Source organism: Aphelocoma coerulescens, chromosome 28, assembly GCF_041296385.1.
Source record: "Aphelocoma coerulescens isolate FSJ_1873_10779 chromosome 28, UR_Acoe_1.0, whole genome shotgun sequence".
NCBI lineage: Eukaryota > Metazoa > Chordata > Aves > Passeriformes > Corvidae > Aphelocoma > Aphelocoma coerulescens.
This window is the reverse complement of record NC_091041.1, coordinates 6,402,580-6,419,815: the sequence shown is the minus strand read 5'-3', so window position 1 is coordinate 6,419,815 and position 17,236 is coordinate 6,402,580. Positions and strand designations below refer to the sequence as shown.

Genomic DNA, 17,236 nt, shown 5'->3' with positions numbered 1-17,236 from the left:
CCCCGGGGTCCGTGAGCCTCTGTGTGTGTATGGGGGGGGGGATTCCTGGCGACAAGAGCCCGGGGGGCTGCGCCCGGGGGTCCCCTCGTTCGCACGGCTGCAGGCAGGGGGGGCTCCCGCCGGCTCAGTCCCGCCGAGGTTCGGGAAGCGGCTGCCACGTCGGCGGGGAGGGCCCCCCTTCGCTCCCCGGGGCTGGGGTAGGAGCCCGGCCCCGGCGGTTTCCATCGTGGGCCGGGCTTGGCGCAGCATAACCTTGACCTTCCCTCCCCACCCCCCACTCCCAGCCCACCCCCTGTCTCTGTGGTCGTGGCACTGAGCTCCGGCTCTGCAGAGTGCAGTTTTTTCACCTCAGAGTGGGGGGGGGGACCACCCCGAAACCTCCTGTGGAGTGCACTGAGTGCCAGCGGGGAGCTGTGGGTGCGAACTGCCGGGTGGCAGAGGGGCTGTCCCAGTCCTGCATGTGACGGTGTGTGCGGGTCACACGTGTGCACCCACGGCTGCATGTGTGGGGGGTTGTGTAGACCCTGCAGCCATCCTTTTGTGCACCTCAGGTCCAACTGTGTGGGGAGGACAGATGTGGTGCTGTGGACACCTATTGCACAGGGGGCTGTGCGGGTGGTGGCAGAAAGCTCTGGCATGCGGCAGGGGCACAGCGGGGAGCTGCAGCTGGACACAGCTTCTCCCCACGGCCTCTTCTTCCTTTCCAGGGCATCGGGAGTGAGAAGCCACAACCACAGGTGCAGGAGAAGCTGCCGCTGCAGCCCCACAGGTGAGCCCCAGCCCCACAGGCCGATGTACAAGCGTGACAGGGCAGTGCCCCAGATCAGCGTGGGGCTGAGCTTGGATCCTCACACGGCTGCACTCGCGTGTGCCTTGCACAGACGGGTTCTCCCAAATCTGTGCATGTGGAGGACATGGGCAGTCAAGAGGACACGTGTGCACACGTGTGCACACCTGTGTTGGTGCTTGTGCCCTCGGGCACATCCGTGTGAGTGTTTGCACCCAGCCCACCGCCGGGGCGGGTGTGCAGAGCCCCTCTACACGCGGGGGTTGCCCTCACATGCAGACGTGTGCGCGTCGCGGGCTCCGCACGCCGGGCCCGGGCGCCTGGCGCTGCCGGGATGACTCACGGGCTCGCAGAGGAAGCCGTGACTCAGTCCTGGATTCCTGCCGCTCCCCACCCCCCGGCCGCTCCGGCCATCGCGGCCACGTGGAGCCCGCGGGACCTGCGGCCGGCCCGGCGGGACGCGAGTGGGGGTGCTGGGGGTCCCCGTGGGGCTGCTCGGAGCCGTGCTGGCGGCACGGGTCCCTTCCCTGGGCCGTGGGGACGGCGGGGTCCCCGGGAACCGGTGCCTTCGGGCGTGCAGGAGGAAGATGCCCCGGGCTCGGGGTGGCACCGCGCACGCCCCAGCTCCCGTCCCAGCTGGGCGTGGGGTTCCGGATCGGGCACGTTTCCTGGGTGTCTCGGGCGGCTCCGGGCACCCGGAGGGGAGCGATGCCAGGCGCGGTCCCGAGCTCCAGCCGGGGGGCGGGAGCGTCCTCTCTGCGTGGGGGGCCAGGGCTGCTCCACCTGCCCAGGGTTTGCCGTGGATTTGGGCTGTGGCTGCAGCTCCACCTGCCCCTGGCGCTCAGCCACCGCTAGCACCGGGCTCCGCAGCTGCTCTGGCTCTCAGCCCAGTGCTGGGCAAGGGTCTGGGGTGCTGTAGTATCATGCAGGAAGCACTGTGGACCTGGGCAGGGTCAAGTGGCTGCAGAGGAAGGTAATCAGTGGTGCCATGTGATGCCCAGAGCGCTGTGCCAGGAGCCAGCAGGGCCATGCACTGTGCTGGGGGTCAGTGGCACTGTAGAGTGCCCAGGGTGTTGTGCTGCTGGAGCCACGCAGTGCCCAAGACGTGGTGCCACGGCACGGGCAGCCTCTGTGAGTCAGAGCAAGGTGCAGCAGCTGCCCCCTTCCCGCTCACCCGTTCCCAGGCCCTGCTCACCAGATTCACTTTCACAATGACTGAGGCAGCCACCCCGGCTCTGCCGAGCTCACCCTGACCCACTCTGCCCACGCTACCTTGTGGCCTCCTGCCCCTACGTCACTGCCCGTGACCTGGCACGGTGCTCCTGCTGCTGCTACCCTCAGCCAAACCCCCTTAACCCTGGCCCTCACCAGCTCCCAGGTGCTGCTGAGCATGGCGGCGTTTGCCTTCCTGAGCGGATCCCATGTGTTTCTGTGGGGCTGTAGCCCCCTCGGTGGGGCTGGGGGCCAGTGGGTGGCAGTGGGGGGGTCATGCCCAGTGGTGAGTCAGCACAGGCAGGTGCGGAGTGTGGATGGGGACATGAGGATGGGGACGCCTTCATCGGGGACACCGTGATCGGGGAATGACTCATGTGTTAAACAAACAAACAGGCGAGTCCGTGTGAAGCTGCGGTGGCAGCTTCCTCCGCGTCCCGGCACCAGGGAGCTGCTGGTGCACCCTGGTCATTGGTCTCCCACAGTGATCACGGCATCGGGAGCAGTCACGGAGCTGCTGCCACGTGCGGTGTCACACACAGGTGCACGGGGCACCCCTGCCCTGCAGCCAGCCAGCCAGCCAGACCCGAGGGTCTTGAATGCGGGGCAGGGGCTGATGGGCACTGGCAATTCCGGGGATCTCCGAACACCTGCCTTTTGCCCTCGCTGCAGGAGCGGGAGTGGCCAGGGCCAGGCGGGCACCTGGCTCTGGCAGCTGGGGATTTCCATGGTCCAGGCTCACCTGGGCTGGGGCTGTGCGGCCTCTCCCTGGGCCGGCAGGCGTAAAACCCAACTGCAGGCAACTGCCCGGTTCACGGCATGACCGGCCTGCCCGGGCACCCTGCGGCTCGGCTACGTGCCCACTGGGCTGGGAGCGAGCTCTGGAGTGGCAGCTGACTGCCTGGCTCTGGCTTGTCCTGCTCCTGCAACCCCTGACCTGGAGGTCTCATTACTGAGCCAGTTCTGTCTGTTCTCAGCCCAAAAGTGCTTCCCCAAGCCCTGCTGCAGCCAGGGCAGAGCCAGTGTGTGGCCGGTGCTGGGGGACTGTGAGTGATGCTGTGCCCCAGCACAGGGTCCATCATGTCCTCAATCCTCAGTGGGGCTGTGCCACCACCGCCAGCACCTTGTGACCCGGGACCTCGTGCACGCACGCACCCAGAACATCAGGAACGTTTTGTGGTGAAGCTGGAAAACGGTCAGTCGCTTACTGGATTTTTTTCCACCCTTTCTGCTGTGGGTTTGGCTGGGGGCCCGGGGCAGGCGCGGGGGGTGGGTGTGAGCAGGCATGTGATGAGCCGGGTGTGCCGGGGCTGGCGAGAGCTGTGAAAGTGCTGAGCTGGTGTGAACCCGCCATCCCATCCCCGTCTCCTCCTCTCCAGCCCTTCCTGGAACAGCTGCCGGGAAGGTCCCTGCTGGGTGCAGGGTGTGGGCAGCTGTGCCCATCCCCATGGCATCCGGGTGCCTCATACAGGAGAGAGAGCCTTTGAGGCCAAAGGCTGCAGTGCTGGGGGTCAGCGCAGGTGCCCTGGGTGCTCCTGCCTCGTTGTAGGGGGACAGGGAAAGGAACCCACACTGGGTGGGGACATTGCTGCTCTGGGAGTCCCTGAGCTGCTTCCTCTTCCCCGTGCCGGCTGTGTGGGGCTGGCGTGAGTGTGTCCTGCCTGGAGCCACACGCTGAGTCAGGGACGGGACAGGAATAGAGTCGGGTGCCTGAGTCACGACCCATGTGTGAAACCAGCAGCACTTCCCCAGGAAGGGAGAGCCCCGCAGCCCTGACAACCCCTGGTACCTGTTGGCCATTTCCCTGTGATCAGGGTTCCCCCCTCCTGGATCGGCCCTGGCCCCCTTCAGAGCTGGGAGCTGCTGGATCTGTCCCTCGCTGCTGTTCAGCAGCTACAAGGACAGGAGATCAGGCAGGAATGCAGGTAGGGAGTGGCTGCCTCACCTCAGGACCCTCTCCCTGCACCCACACAGGGCACAGAGACCCCCACCAGCCCCCAGGGGAAACCTTGGGGAAGGTGTGCAGGGAAGAGCCAGAGTACTCAGCCGCCCTCGTTTGCAGCTCCCCTCGCACACGTGTGTGTGCACAGTGCACCCACGCACACGCGTGTGCATCACTCTGCGAGTGCGACAGCCTGTCCTGCACCCCAGCCCCCCCAGCCATCCGTCTGTCCGTCTGTCCCCTGCCAGCTCCCACAGAACACCCCTCCCTCCCGCCTCCCCCAGAGCGTTTCCGCAGTGTCTCCATTGATAAATCTGGAGCGTTGCCACGGCGACGCTGCAATGGGGCGCAGCGGGTGCGGGGCTGCCGAGGGGCCCAGGCCCACGGCAGGGTGGGGGGGGCCGGCTGTATCCACGCGTGGGATTGTACACATGTGACTTCCCAGGTGTGTGGTGGCACAGGTGTGGGATTTCCCGGTGTGTGGTAGCACATGTGCGTGCACAGTGTGGCACAGAATGTGCACGCGTGTCTGGGTGTGCACACATGCAAGAACTGACATGTGCTCTGCATGAGCAGGGCTGTGGGGGCTCAGGGACCCCACCCTGGGGCACTGCTGGCAGACAGGGCCCTCGGCACTGTCTGGTTCTTCCTGCAGCAGTGCCGGGAGGGAAACCGAGGCAGTGGCGGCATGGGATTCACCCTGCCACAGACGGTCACCTGGGGACAGGGGCAGCTTGGGGATGGGGGGATCTCACACTGCCACCACCTCTGACCCTTCCCGCATGGTGCTGGGTCCAGCCAGCACCGTCACACCCTGGTTGTGGTCACACACGTGTGGGGCTCTGCAGGCAGGTGACCCCACACACACCCGGCAGCAGCCTCCGCGCTGGGATGGGGGTGCAGGTACCTGGTGTGTGAGTTCCTGCACACGTGTGTTCTGTGCATGTGTGTGCACGGTCCTACGTGGGGGGCTGGGGGACCCAGCATTTTTTGGTGACTGCACCGCACAGGCAGTGGGACCCCACTGGGGGGGCTGCAGGAGGTCTGGTGTGTGTGTGGGGCTCTGGTGCATGAGGGGAGTGTGGGGTGGGGGCCAGAACTGGGCCCTGTGCCAGGGAAGCCCCGGGACCACCCACTGCCTCCAGGACAGCTGAGTGGCTGCAGACCCCGGGATGAGCCCTGTGACCAGCTCTGCATGAGGCTGGGGGGCTCGGGCAGGCAGTGCCTGTCCCCAGACAGCTCCTGCTGTGCCCTGCACCCTCTGCCAGGCCACCCACGACCACTGCACTTGGGGGTCCACGTGGGGAGCCCACGTCTGCCGCGGCCACACGTGTTCAACCCTGTGGACGTGGGCAGAGCCTGATGCTGCTGGTGCCCACAGCCCTGTGGTGGGATTGTGGGGTGCTGAGGGAGTGCTGGGTGCCAGGATCAGCCTGGTTTGCAGCCGGGAGCTGGGGGGGACGCCGGCAGGACCCCAGGGCAGGGGGTGACACGGGGTTGCCGGTGAGTGCAGCGCAGCCGCGGCACACGCGTGGGCTGTGCGGGCACACGCGTGCGGTGCCGCGTGGGCAGGATCGGTGCGTGTAGCGTGGCTGCCCTCTGCTGCCACGGCCACGGCAGCGCTCAGCACCCCGGCACCCGTGGGACGCTGCCGGGGGGGCCGCGGCAGGGACCCCCTGGGTGCCAAACAATGGCAGCTCTCTCTGCCAGCCCCCGGCCCACACCAGAACCCTCCGGGCTGGGGTGAGGGACTGCCAGTGTGAGGCAGCAGGGGCGGGGGCTCTGAGACGCTGCTAAAGATTAAATCCCCCTCCACCCTGTGCCCCCCCAGCTGCGATGGGGTCACGCAGCAGCCGGGAGGGAATGAAGCATTTTCTGGGCTTTTAGAGCCATGGGGAAGGGGCTCAGCCTGCGGGGGGGCTGGTGTCAGTTCTTGGTGGCCCCCGCTGCTCTCGCGGACGTGGGGCTGGCATGAATCCTGCAGCTCCGTCCCATCCTCCATCCCGCTGCGTTGGGAAGCAGGTCACGTCCAGCTCCCGGCACGGCAGTGATGCCGGGGGAGCTCAGCTTTCTGGGGCAGCTCCGGGCTGCTGGGAGCAGCCAGCTGCCTCTTCCAGCGCTTTTGGGGACTGTGGGAGGAGGATTTCCAGCGGTGCGGAGCTACGTGGCACTGCCATCCCGAGGAGGTGGCAGTGGGGAGATCAGCCCCCGCTCCCCTTCAGATCACCCCAATGGGCGCTGGGGGTCTTGGCTGCTCTGGCAGGAGCGTTGCCAAGCTCCCCCAAAAAGCTCATTGCTCCAGGAGTCGCTCCCCTGTCTCAGGGCAGCTGTGCTGGGTGGCACCATCCTGTGCAGTGCCAGGATCCGGCCTTTCCCTGTGGAACGCCCGGCTCCCAGGGCAGGTGTGGTGCTGCTGGAGGCAGAGACGCTGTCTCTACCTGCCTCCATTCGGATCAGCGCGAGGGGGGAGAGCGGGGGAACTTTCCCGACTCGTTTCCCCACCTTAAGGGGAAAAAAAGAGAAGGAGTCGCATGACTTGGAGCTTCCCGAGAGGCAGCGCGGGGAGAGTGACCCAGGGAGCCAAGAATCTGCTCCGCTGTCGTGTCTCATTCCTGCTCTGCGGCGCGGGGCTGGGAGAGGTTGGGTTACGGGAGGCGCGGAAAGGGGACGGTGCAGGATGAGCTCATGCGAGGGCGCGGGAACCTTCTGGGCAGGAAAAAACGTTGATGCTGCAGTTCAGGGATTTCTGCAATCGCGGCTGTTCCCGCAGATCCCGGCTCGCTCCACCGGGCCGCCCCTCGTGCCGATGGCAATAAAATCACTCGGGGAGGGCTGTGGGCTCAAGGTGATTCACGTGTCCTTGCAGGGAAACAGCAGCACGCAGTGAATTGCTGAGGAGCAGAGGGAGCGAGGGGGGAGACACCGGGATTCTGGGGAGCCCCAGCACCCTTGTGGAAGGAGCTGGACCAAAGGCTACCCTGCATATCGTGGCAGCAAACCCCAATGTGAGGCAGTGCCTGAGGGAATGTGTGGAGCAGCCCGAAGGGTTTGGAAAAGCTCCAGTTTCCCTCAACACCTGGGCTGGCCCCCCTCGGTGTGTACTTTACCCCTTGCTGGGGAGGGATACGATGTTCCTGATTCCTGGCAGCTTTTCCCCTGCAGACTGTGATAAACTCTTCCCGCGTCCGCAGCCCTCTGTCCTGCAAGGTCGCCCGGTGTCAGGCGGTCAGAGGCTGTTTGTCCTGTCCTTGGGGTAGCATCTCCTGCCCTTAAGAACTCGATGCTGCAAATACTCTTAGACGATGATTAATGAGTGCTTATATAACCGAGCTGAGTCCTTAATGCAGCCGGGAGGGTGACAGGAGGGAAGGTGGGAGCGAGAAAGTGCACGTCGCTGGTGCTGCTGCTTTTCCCACACCAGAGCAGCTGCGTTCCATGCAGGGGGACCCTGGCAGATGTGGGGGAGAGCCCACCCACAGGGAAGTAGTTGGAGCAGCCCCTACCTGTGTTTTCCCGGCAGTTTTGGGTCCCGTGGGAGCAAGCAGCCAGTGCTGCCACCCTGGACCATGCTGCCCATGGCACGGCCAGGCTCTACGGTGTAGCAGGGCTGGGAAGTTAAGGGTTTGTGCTGGAAAAGCAGTGATGTGTGACAGTGGCTGGAATGTTGTGCTGGTGAGCTGGGAGTGCTGGTGGAAAAGGGCAAAAATGTCACAGTAACACCTTAGTGAGGCCCGTGAGGAGTGATGAGGCTGCTGCTGGAGCAGCTGGGTGCGTTGTTTCTGGGCAGGTAGGGACGGTCTGGCACACAGGATTTGGTTTCCCATAATCTGTTTGGGAAGCACCAGCCCTGATAAAGCTGCTGCTCAGTGCCAAGGCAGTTACATGGTTGCCATGGTTACCACATGCTTATTTTCACCATCTTCCTCACCTCAGCCGGGGTGCACCGGCATTCCCAACCCTGAGTTCCCCCTGACCTCAACTGGGGGTGCACCGGCATTCCCAGCTCTGAATCCCGCCCCGACTCCAGCTGGGTGCACCGGTATCCCTGATCCCGAATCCCCGCTGACCTCAGCTCATTTCTTAATACTCCAGTTTGGGTATCCCGACGTTGCTGTGACCAGCCCCCCCCCCACCCCCCGTCACCTCCGGGCAACGTGTCCCAGCCCTGATCTCGTGCACCTTTTTGTTGTGGATCCGATCCCGTTGCTCCCTGTGGATCCGATCCCCCCCCTCCCTGTGGATCCGATCCTCCTGCTCTCTGTGGATCGGTTTCCCCCACTCGCTACGGATCTGATCCCCGCGGATTCTGTCCCCCCCCGCTCCCCGTGGCTTTGTCCTACAACCCGGTAAATCCCGGTCACAGGGAAGCGCAGCGGCCGCGCTCCTCGCCATGGCAACGGCGGGATTGCGTCAGGGCTTTTCTTTCCAACTGCAAAGATGGATGAGCAACTCCCTCGGGGACTGTAGTAAGGGAGAAGGGAATATTCTTTTCCCTGGGGCGCTTTGGGACTGCCAGTTCCCTAATCCAGCCATGGTTTGGTGTTTTGCTCCTTGCTCCTGGGTCCAAGGCTGCGATGGGCCAGACACGCTGGGAACAGCGAGGGTTCCTGTCCTGGGGGCAGTGAGGGCTCCCGTGCTGGGAAGACTCCGTGTCCCTTCCCTGTGGCACCTCCCTGCTTATGCTATAAGCTGATCTTGCAGGGAAACCAGGAAGGAGCCAGAGGTTTGGTGATGGATGGGGTGGAGGCGCAGGGATGAGCCCTGCTTCAGTCCAGCCTCACATTCCCTCCTTTCCTGCAATCCCAGCAAAAACAAAGGCAGAGGAGGCGGCTCTTGCGCCGTGCAGGATGTGCTGGGGCGTGCAGAGCTCTCCCACCGCTGTGCCTGGGAGCAGGGAGGGTGGTCCCAGGGGCTTCGCCGAGGCTTGGGGGCAGGAACGCGGTGCTGGAGCCCGGAGCGGGCGGGGGCGCTGCCTGGAAGGTTCTGTTCCCTCCCAGTCCAGGGTAAAACACAGCCCCAGAACACGAGACGTGGCACCCACTGCCCTGTCCTCGCCTCGGGCACTCCCCTCCCCAGCCCTGGCCCGCAGCGGCAGCACCGGAGGAGCTGCTCCGGGATTTGGGAACCTCATCAAAGCAGTGCCCGGGGCGGGGGCTGCCTGCCCTTGGCTCCTCAGCAGGTGCTGGGGCTGCTGAGCAGGTTTGGGCTCGGCTGCTGCACGGCTCTGGGCAATTCCGTGTGCCCTGGAAACGAGCCATGAGTGCAGGGACTGGGAAAGGTCCCGACAAACACCACAGCAAAGTGGGGATCCCCAGAGAAGCCCCTGGCACTCCTTCCCCACGGCATTTCCATGTGGCACTATCCCTGCTGTGCTGCTGGACAGGCAACACTTCCAGGAAATTGGATTTGCATTAACAGGATGTTTGGTCCTACAACCTCTGCCCTTGGAAGCTTTAAAAAATGGGTGATAAAAACATCAGTCGTGGGGGGGGGGGATTGCTTGAATCAGATCCAGGTGATCCCTGAGGTCCCTCCAGCCTCTGGTGATTCACAATTTCCCATGGCTGCACCTGTACACACACAGAGCTCCGCTCCAGAGTGGATATTTGCACTCCCTAAGGAAGTGCCGGCACTTTTGCCATATTGGGTCACTGCAGGCACAGCCCTGATCACCACCAGCTCCTGGTCACTGAAATTGGCGCTCAGCCAGGGAAAACACCCGTGGGTGCTCAGGTCTGGAACTCACACAGGAGTGAACTCTGAGTCTCCTATGTGGTGTTGCCTGTTTGGGACCCCTGGCCAAGGCCCTTCTGCTGCAGGAGGTTTGCTCTAAGGACGTGAATCCTGGGCTGTTTCAGTGCTTAATTAACTCCCCCAAGGACTAGTGCAACCTGCCAGAGCTCAACCCGTGGTACATGTGGAGATGTCCCTGAGCCCCTTGGGCCGGTGACACTGGGCTGCTGTGGCCCCTGTGTGCAGCCTGATCATGGAATATCCATGAGGATCATCAAATCCACGCCTGATGCCCTGGGTCAGGAATGATCTGGAGCACTGAAACCTCCTGGCAGCAGCAGCACTGGGGCCAGAGTACGCGTTCAGCTCAGCTCTCGCCATGTATCACTGGGTGACTCTCACTGTCAAAGCAAAAGCATCAACACACCCCAGGGAGACAGAAATCACACTTTTGGGACACATCCAAGCAGGGCTGTGCTCGCCATTCCCTGCCACAGGAGCTCCTCTGCTCCCAGCAGCCCTTCATCCTGCTCGGACTCAAATTCCCGTGAAGCAGCAAAGGCTCTCAGTGTTATTTGCACAACACCCGACCTGCCTGGCTTTGTGTGGAGTCAAATCCCAGTGAATCCTGGTGTTTGTCCCTCGAGGTTTGCAACAGGGTTGGTGTTGGGCTGGCACTGCTCCTCTTGCAGCATCCCAGGCTGGAAAATGACTCTGTGCATCAAGGTCACTTTATCTGCCCTCATCATGGACCAGAAACGCTCACGTTAATGGGTCTCTAATTTAATCAAAATGCCGTGCCTGTGATTGCAGGGCAGGGATCTTTTCCTCTCTTGAAGGGCAAAAATCAATTTGCAGTAACAGCAGATGTATCTCCTTGCTCCTCCAGGCCTAGGAAAGTGAGTAAATTTTTTCATGGTAGGAAAATAATAATATTGGCTTGTTCTGATATCAATGTTGGGGTTTTTTATGTGTTTTTGAGCACTTTGGTGGCAGCATTCTGTCCCTATGGCCCTGTGAGCTCAGAAAAACCACTGATGTGGTGTCTCTGGGTTTCGTAATTACTGTATAACCTATGTACAAACTGCCCTTTTCCTGCAGATCCCCAAGGGAACACAACAAATCAGGGAGGAAAAGCCTGATTTCTACACTCTGGGAGCAGGGAATGGGTGATCACTGCTCGGACAGAGCAATCGCAGGCAAGTTTCTTTGCATCTCCCCATGGTTTGTTTTTCCTCTGTCTCAGCGCCTGGCTTGGAAATCGGTCACCAAAGAGTGGTGATTTCCATACTTCAGTGATTTTCTTCTGTGCAGCCTGGATCTGACTGGGAATGCTGGGAGGGAAGGGCGGAAGGGCGGAAGGAAGGAGGGTGGCCGGTGGCTGCAAACTCCTGCTGCGAACTGCAACGCGAATTACAAAGAGTTTCTGGAGGTAGAGCCAACGTGTCTGGTCCTGTCTGGGACAGGGGACACACAGAGTGACCCCTGATGTGTCCAGTCCTGTCCTCAGACACAGGACACACACGGTGACACCACAGCCCTGTCCTTGCTGTGTTTCCTTCCCTTGTTTCCTTCACGCTGCTATTCCCTCCCATGCATCTCCTCCTTTCCAATCTGTTTCTTCACGTGTGTCTCCTCCTCTCCAATGTTTCCAAATACTTTTCTACACGAAGTTGTAATTATTGTATGAAACACTAAAAATTTTTATTTTTAGGCCTTTCAAAGCTGTGTAGCTCCTCGCTGAGACATGTCTTTGGCTTTGCCAGTTTCCTCTTTCAATACGGAAGTTTTTACTGCTGAAGGCATTCTCACCTTTGTCAAACCTCAGGATGGGCTTTTAAAGATTTCAATCTTTGGGAAAACGGGCTGAGCAAAGACCTTTTGTTTTTGAAGAAAACTTTATTGCTTTGGCCACTTCTCACCATCATCTCACGAGTGCGTGTAGGACAACAGTGCAAGGAGACGGCGGAAGGGATCATTCCCCATGGGACACGGAGGATAGTTGGCGGGGACAGGACGAGCCCCCTGAGCGGGGCGGTGACCGGATGGGCCGCAGCGGGAGGAGCCGCCGGGGCCGGGCCGGGGGCAGCGCTCAGCGCCCAAGATGGCGGCAGCCCCTGAGGCGGCCCTTTGTCTGCGGCCGCCGCCGCAGTGCGAGAAGGGCGCGAAACTGGGGCAGAGTGGGCACGCCCCCTTTGCCGGGGGGCGTGGCGACGGCGGCCCCCGGCCAATCAGCGGCCTCCACTTCCTTCCCTCTCACAGGGGCGCTCCCGCCCGCCTCCGCACGCGCAGCCAATCGATGCCGTCCGTCGCGCCCCGCCCCCACGTGGGTGGAGGGGGCGGGGCCACGCCGCGGTTTTGTTTGCGCGCCCCCTCCCTTCGCCCCCCGCCGCGGCTCATTAATATTAACGAAGTCCCGCCCAATCGGGTGGTGCAGCGGCGGCAGCGCTTTGGTGACGTATCACCCCGCCTTGCAGCGAGCTTCATCTGCATATTCATGAGATAGGCGGGATAAGTCGCGGGCGTTTATAAGGCGCCGCCCCGCCAGGCTCGCCGTACATTGCGCTGAGGCTTTGAAGTGCTGTGTGGATCCCGCACCGCCCGGGCACCGGTGAGCGCAGTCGCGCGGGGCGGACGCGGACGCGGCCGGGCCGGGCTGGGCTGGGTGGGCCGCGGTGAGCGGAGCCTTGTCGTAGGGCCGGAGGGCCGGGTCTCGTGGGAGGCTGGGCCGCGGCTCCCGACCCGCCGATCGGTGCCGTCTGCGGGCACGGGGGGCGCGACGGAGCGGGCCCGGCTGGGCCGTGCGGGGGAAGGGGCCGCGACGGGGGGAAAGGCGCGCGCAGAAACAAAATGGCGACGGGCCTCGGCCGTGCAAAATGGCGGGCGGGAGGGAGGAGGCGGCGGCGGCGGCGTTGCGCGGGAAACGTCGGTAGGGGGCGCGGCGGGGCGCGCATGCGCGCTGGGCCCGAAGGGGCGGGGGCCGGGGGTCGCACCGGCGGCTGGCGGGACCGGAGCCGTCCGTGGGTTCTGCCGGGGCCCGGCCGCGATGCTGAGCCCCGCGGAGCCCCTTGTGGGCCCTGGCTCCTCGCCACCTGACGGAGACTTATATGCCACATAACGCGTGGGCTCAGAGGCGCATAAGGCATCGGGGAGTGTGAGCTGACATCGGTGTTGTTATAGGTGGCGGTAGAAGGATTCAATCTTTCAGACCTCGCGGGGGATATGGGGTTTTTTTGAGTCGCTGACACGGTTCCGTTGGTTTGGCAGGTCAGAATGGCATCAGATGAGGGAAAGCTCTTTGTCGGCGGGCTCAGTTTCGACACCAATGAGCAGTCATTGGAGCAAGTCTTCTCTAAATACGGACAGATTTCTGAAGGTGAGACTGCAGAGCCAAGCTGGGATAGTTTCCCTTGATCTGTTAAATTTCCCTCGTGCTGATGGGTTTATTTATTTCCTGCCTCTCCTCTTCACAGTCGTGGTGGTGAAAGACAGAGAGACTCAGAGATCCAGAGGTTTTGGCTTTGTTACTTTTGAAAATATCGATGATGCAAAAGATGCGATGATGGCCATGAATGGAAAGGTGAGGAGGCTCTGGTGTTGATTCTTTATTTCTAGTAATGTAGGAAGGGAATCAGATGTGTGCTGGTGTTCAGGCTGTGTGGAAAAACAGATAAATGCCAGTGTCTTAGAGACACGAAATGATAGAGGTGTAAAAAATCGGGCTGTGTGAATTTGTGTATAAATATATATTAAGAGTATAGATTGATAAAATTCCGTGATGGAATGTGGATGACTGAGATAGTGGCTTCATAGGAATCCCTGTAAATACAATTAATATGTCAGTTCCCTTGCCTACTTGGGTTATTTGGGGCATGAAATACACATTTAATTTGTGAGCAGCAATAAATCATACAACTCGTTCGACATGTGCTTTGCTATTTAAATATTTCGGTTTGGCTAATTGTGGTTCTGTTTTAGTCTGTAGATGGGCGTCAGATCCGGGTTGACCAGGCTGGGAAATCCTCCGAGAACAGATCCCGTGGCTACAGAGGGGGGTCCTCGGGGGGCCGGGGTTTCTTCCGCGGGGGCCGAGGCCGGGGCCGTGGCTTCTCCAGAGGTGAGTGTGTGTGGGAGGTCAGTCGTAATGTCTGGACAAGGGGGGTGGTGTCACTTGTCAGAATGCTTAAAAAAAACTCCTCATTTCCACATATTTCCAAGGAGGTGGAGACAGAGGCTATGGCGGCAGCAGATTTGATTCCAGAAGCGGAGGCTATAACGGCTCCAGAGACTACTATAATAGCAGGTAAGGGCTCTGCCAGCGCTGGGGCTCGTGGGGAAGCTGTGGTGGAGGTCAAAGCAGCAGAGAAGCAGTTGAGCAGCTGTAAAGCGGGTGCTGTTTGTCCCGCAGGAGTCAAGGTGGCTATGGAGACAGGAACTCAGGAGGCTCCTACAGAGACAGCTACGACAGTTACGGTAAGTCCCGCTTCGACCGGGAGCGCTGAGTCCGTGTGCTGTAGGAACTCTGAACCTGCTGAGCCTGAGCCTGGAGCTGGGGCAGGCTCAGGCTGTGGACGTGGTGGTGCCGGGAGATTCTAATTTAATGCATGTGCAGGAGTTGCTCGGATCTAAGGCAAAGCAAGTGTTAAAAAAAGGTGTTCCTGGAGCCCAAACTCGGCTGCCCTAACGCACTGACCCGCGGGTGGGGGATCTGAGTAGCCAAGTAGCCGTAGCCTCGGAATAATGCAAAGGGAGTAAAATGCTGGAACTTGTCTTTGCTTCAGTGCCTTTACAATTGTGCCTGCTTCTTGTCCTCAGCTACACACAACGAGTAAAAATCCTTCCTGACTCAAGATCGTCCTTCCAATGGCTGTATTTATAAAGATTTTTGGAGCTTCGCTGAAATGGTTATTGTGTAGTACATCTACTTGTATTTTCACTTTTATAATATTATCAGTTCTGATCTTGTCATACACAGCCTGGCAGCTTCTGAGACGAGGCAGTCTGATTAGACTGTCTTGGAGAAAGCTCTGCTTTCAAGTGGTTTTAATCTTTTTTGAAAGCACTTCAGATTTTATTTTATCCTCCATGAATGAGCCAAGGTGTTCGGTTTTTGGTTTTTTTTTTTAAAGTTGGGGCCCCAATTCCGTTTCTTTTAAGCTAGAAAGGACCTTGTACCGATGTTCACTGGAAGCTGAACAAGCTGTGGACTTTTTTTTTTTCTTTTTTTTTTTTCAAGTGCATTACCTTCGTCTTTTGTAACATTCCTTTAGTGTAGCAAGGTAGGAATGCAGCCTGGGTTCCGTTGGAAGGCAAACCACCTTGATATATCTAAAGAGAAACGTTGCTTGTATGTTCAACCCGCATAACGGTATTTTTACTGTTGTAACGATGTAAATGACCCAGAACTAGACTTGCAAACTTACCATAAAGAGGTTCTTGAAAATGTTTATTTATATTGTCCTTTTTTACTGGAAGAAATATGCATATTCCATTGCTGTTGTATTTGAAGTGGTAAAGGATTCCTGTATACAGTTTTCTTTGGCTTTACGAAGCCTATTAAAAGACCGTCTGAAATGAACTCTGCTCCTGACATTTACATTTCATTGCACAACACAACCCTTGGAGATGAAGAAAAGTCTTGGGAGCGAGAGGAGGAGATTAGGGACAGTGGCAGAGCCAGCCGGACGATTGCCCGGGCGCTGGAATTTAAATCCTAAAATCGGTCTTGACATCTGAATTGGCCAACAAATTTCACATAAAACAGTCAAAACTTGTCTGTAGAGGCTGAAAGTACAAACCTGAGGGTGCGCTAGGAGCGAAGTGCAGTCGGAGTGTTAGGAAGGATGATGGATGTTTCCTCAAAAGCTGCTGTAGCCTACACTGGGAAGCTGTAGAGAAGAGCCAAGTGCTGTAGTCCCTGGGCTGTTCCCTGCGTGCCGAGCGCGTGTGCGATGTAGGGGAATGCCGGGCTTAGCTTAGCTGTGTCATTGCTTACAAGTTCTAAGAATTCTTTGCTAGCAAATGGAAACTGCAGTGTCCTTGGAGAAAAGAAGTGTTGTGCCTCCAACAGAAACCTCTGAGACGAGAGCTGCTCTCTTGGCTAGTTCATATGTGGAAATAGTCCTGTAATTCGAGGTAACTCCTTTTGCTCATGTCCGCATCCTTCCTCTTGTTGAGAGCTCATTTGAAAGTCTAATGTACCTGTGAAATATTCCTTTTGACAATTTTGGTCAGCTGCTGGAAAAACGTTAACCCATGCCGTATGCAACCTTTGGCTTGTGGCACACCTTGAGTTCCACAGATCAGAGTTGGGCATGCAGCCGTGTCTTGCTGTAGGTACGGAAGCAAGATGGGAACGAACTCCCTGACTCGATATGTGTTCATCTATTGAGACTCTTCCTAGACTTCATTAAGTTGCTCACTTTAATTGTAGCTTTCTTTGCCATCCTACTTGTTGCCATTAACTTTTTCCCATGGCCCACACTTCCTAAGCAGCCATGTCCAAGTGTTAACTCTCTGCTTAGGGGATCCAATCCATGGGCTGGCTGAGCACGGGCAGCAGCCGGCCCGGAACAGTTTTCCCAGACTGTGCTTTGTGGTGTGATGGGTTCAGCGATGGCTTGTGAGACCCTCGTGCGCTGTGAGCTGTGTGGGGAGGTTGGGGGCGAGAGCAGCCTCTGCCCAGGGCTCCTGTTAATGCCTCTCTGCTTTGGCAGGCTGAAGGGACCACCCGGCACACGCCTCGGAGGCCCAGCGGATCCTGAGGGACCAGAGCTGCGTTCCAGGGATGCAGGAGCAAGTTTGCCAACCAGGTAACATCCCTTTCCTGAGCTTTTTATCTTTGGCTGTGTCCCTCTTCCAAAGCCCTGAGCTCTAAGTGGTCCAGTAACCCTGTTCTGTTTCTGTATCTTCATCCACCTTGAAATTCTGTCTCCATTTCATTTCAGCACTGAGACACGTCAGAGAAGACAGAAGGACAGACACTGGAGTGGGGAGATGAAGAGCTCAGAGCAGTGGTGTTGCTCATTTTTACGTGAACCAAGTCAACCAAGCCAGAATAAAACACTGAAATGTGGAAAAAAAAAAAATCTCTGTGGTACTTCTTGTGGGAAACAGAATATTTTTGGCAAAAGTATTTATCTGGTGCACAGCCCAGTTCAGAGCACCAGAACAAACCACCGCTGGTGGTGCTTGGAGGAGGTGGATGCACTCAGCTCCGAGCCGATTGATGCCTGATCCTCATGGAAAATGAGGTCTTGTTGCTGGTTAAATCCCAGGAATGTGGCAGCTCAGTAATGAGGATTAGTCTTGGGAGAGGCTGACAACTCTGAATGTGTCTTTGGCAGGAGATTGCAGGGTGAGAGCTGTGAGAGTTTTTGATGATCTCAGCTGCTCCTGCCCTTTTTTTTTTTTTTTTTTTTTTTGTGTTAAAGAGGGTTGATTGCTTCATCCTGCCCTTTTCTCCCTTTTGTTTAAACTGATAAACTCAGAATGTGATGATGGGCTCACTCAGAAGCCCCAAGGACTTGCTGCCCAAGAGTCATCAGTTCCCAATTTCTGAC

General features: G+C 58.9%; 1 protein-coding gene across 3 annotated transcripts; it reads left to right on the top strand.

Moving 5' to 3' along the window:
* Positions 1–12,179: 12,179 nt before the first annotated feature.
* CIRBP (cold inducible RNA binding protein) lies at positions 12,180–16,762 on the top strand. Of its 3 annotated transcripts, XM_068996917.1 has the most exons (8): positions 12,180–12,285; positions 12,942–13,050; positions 13,148–13,254; positions 13,653–13,791; positions 13,893–13,977; positions 14,083–14,147; positions 16,391–16,486; positions 16,622–16,762. In XM_068996917.1, the coding sequence occupies exons 2-7, from the start codon at positions 12,948–12,950 to the stop codon at positions 16,393–16,395; spliced, it is 504 nt and encodes a 167-aa protein (XP_068853018.1). In that variant the 5' UTR covers positions 12,180–12,285; positions 12,942–12,947; the 3' UTR covers positions 16,396–16,486; positions 16,622–16,762. The 3 variants fall into 3 exon arrangements, with proteins under 3 accessions (XP_068853018.1, XP_068853017.1, XP_068853016.1); XM_068996916.1 differs by lacking the exons at positions 16,391–16,486; positions 16,622–16,762 and adding an exon at positions 14,490–15,252; XM_068996915.1 differs by lacking the exons at positions 16,391–16,486; positions 16,622–16,762 and having other exon boundaries at positions 14,083–15,252.
* The last annotated feature ends 474 nt before the right edge of the window (positions 16,763–17,236 follow it).

What these genes read in the sequence shown, in the direction of transcription:
- CIRBP (XM_068996915.1), top strand. Translation starts at nt 12,948, where the DNA reads ATGGCATCAGATGAGGGAAAGCTCTTTGTCGGCGGGCTCAGTTTCGAC. An exon ending in GGGCCGTGGCTTCTCCAGAG is followed by an intron (nt 13,792 to 13,892) that starts GTGAGTGTGTGT and finishes CATATTTCCAAG; the next exon opens with GAGGTGGAGACAGAGGCTAT. An exon ending in AGAGACTACTATAATAGCAG is followed by an intron (nt 13,978 to 14,082) that starts GTAAGGGCTCTG and finishes TTTGTCCCGCAG; the next exon opens with GAGTCAAGGTGGCTATGGAG.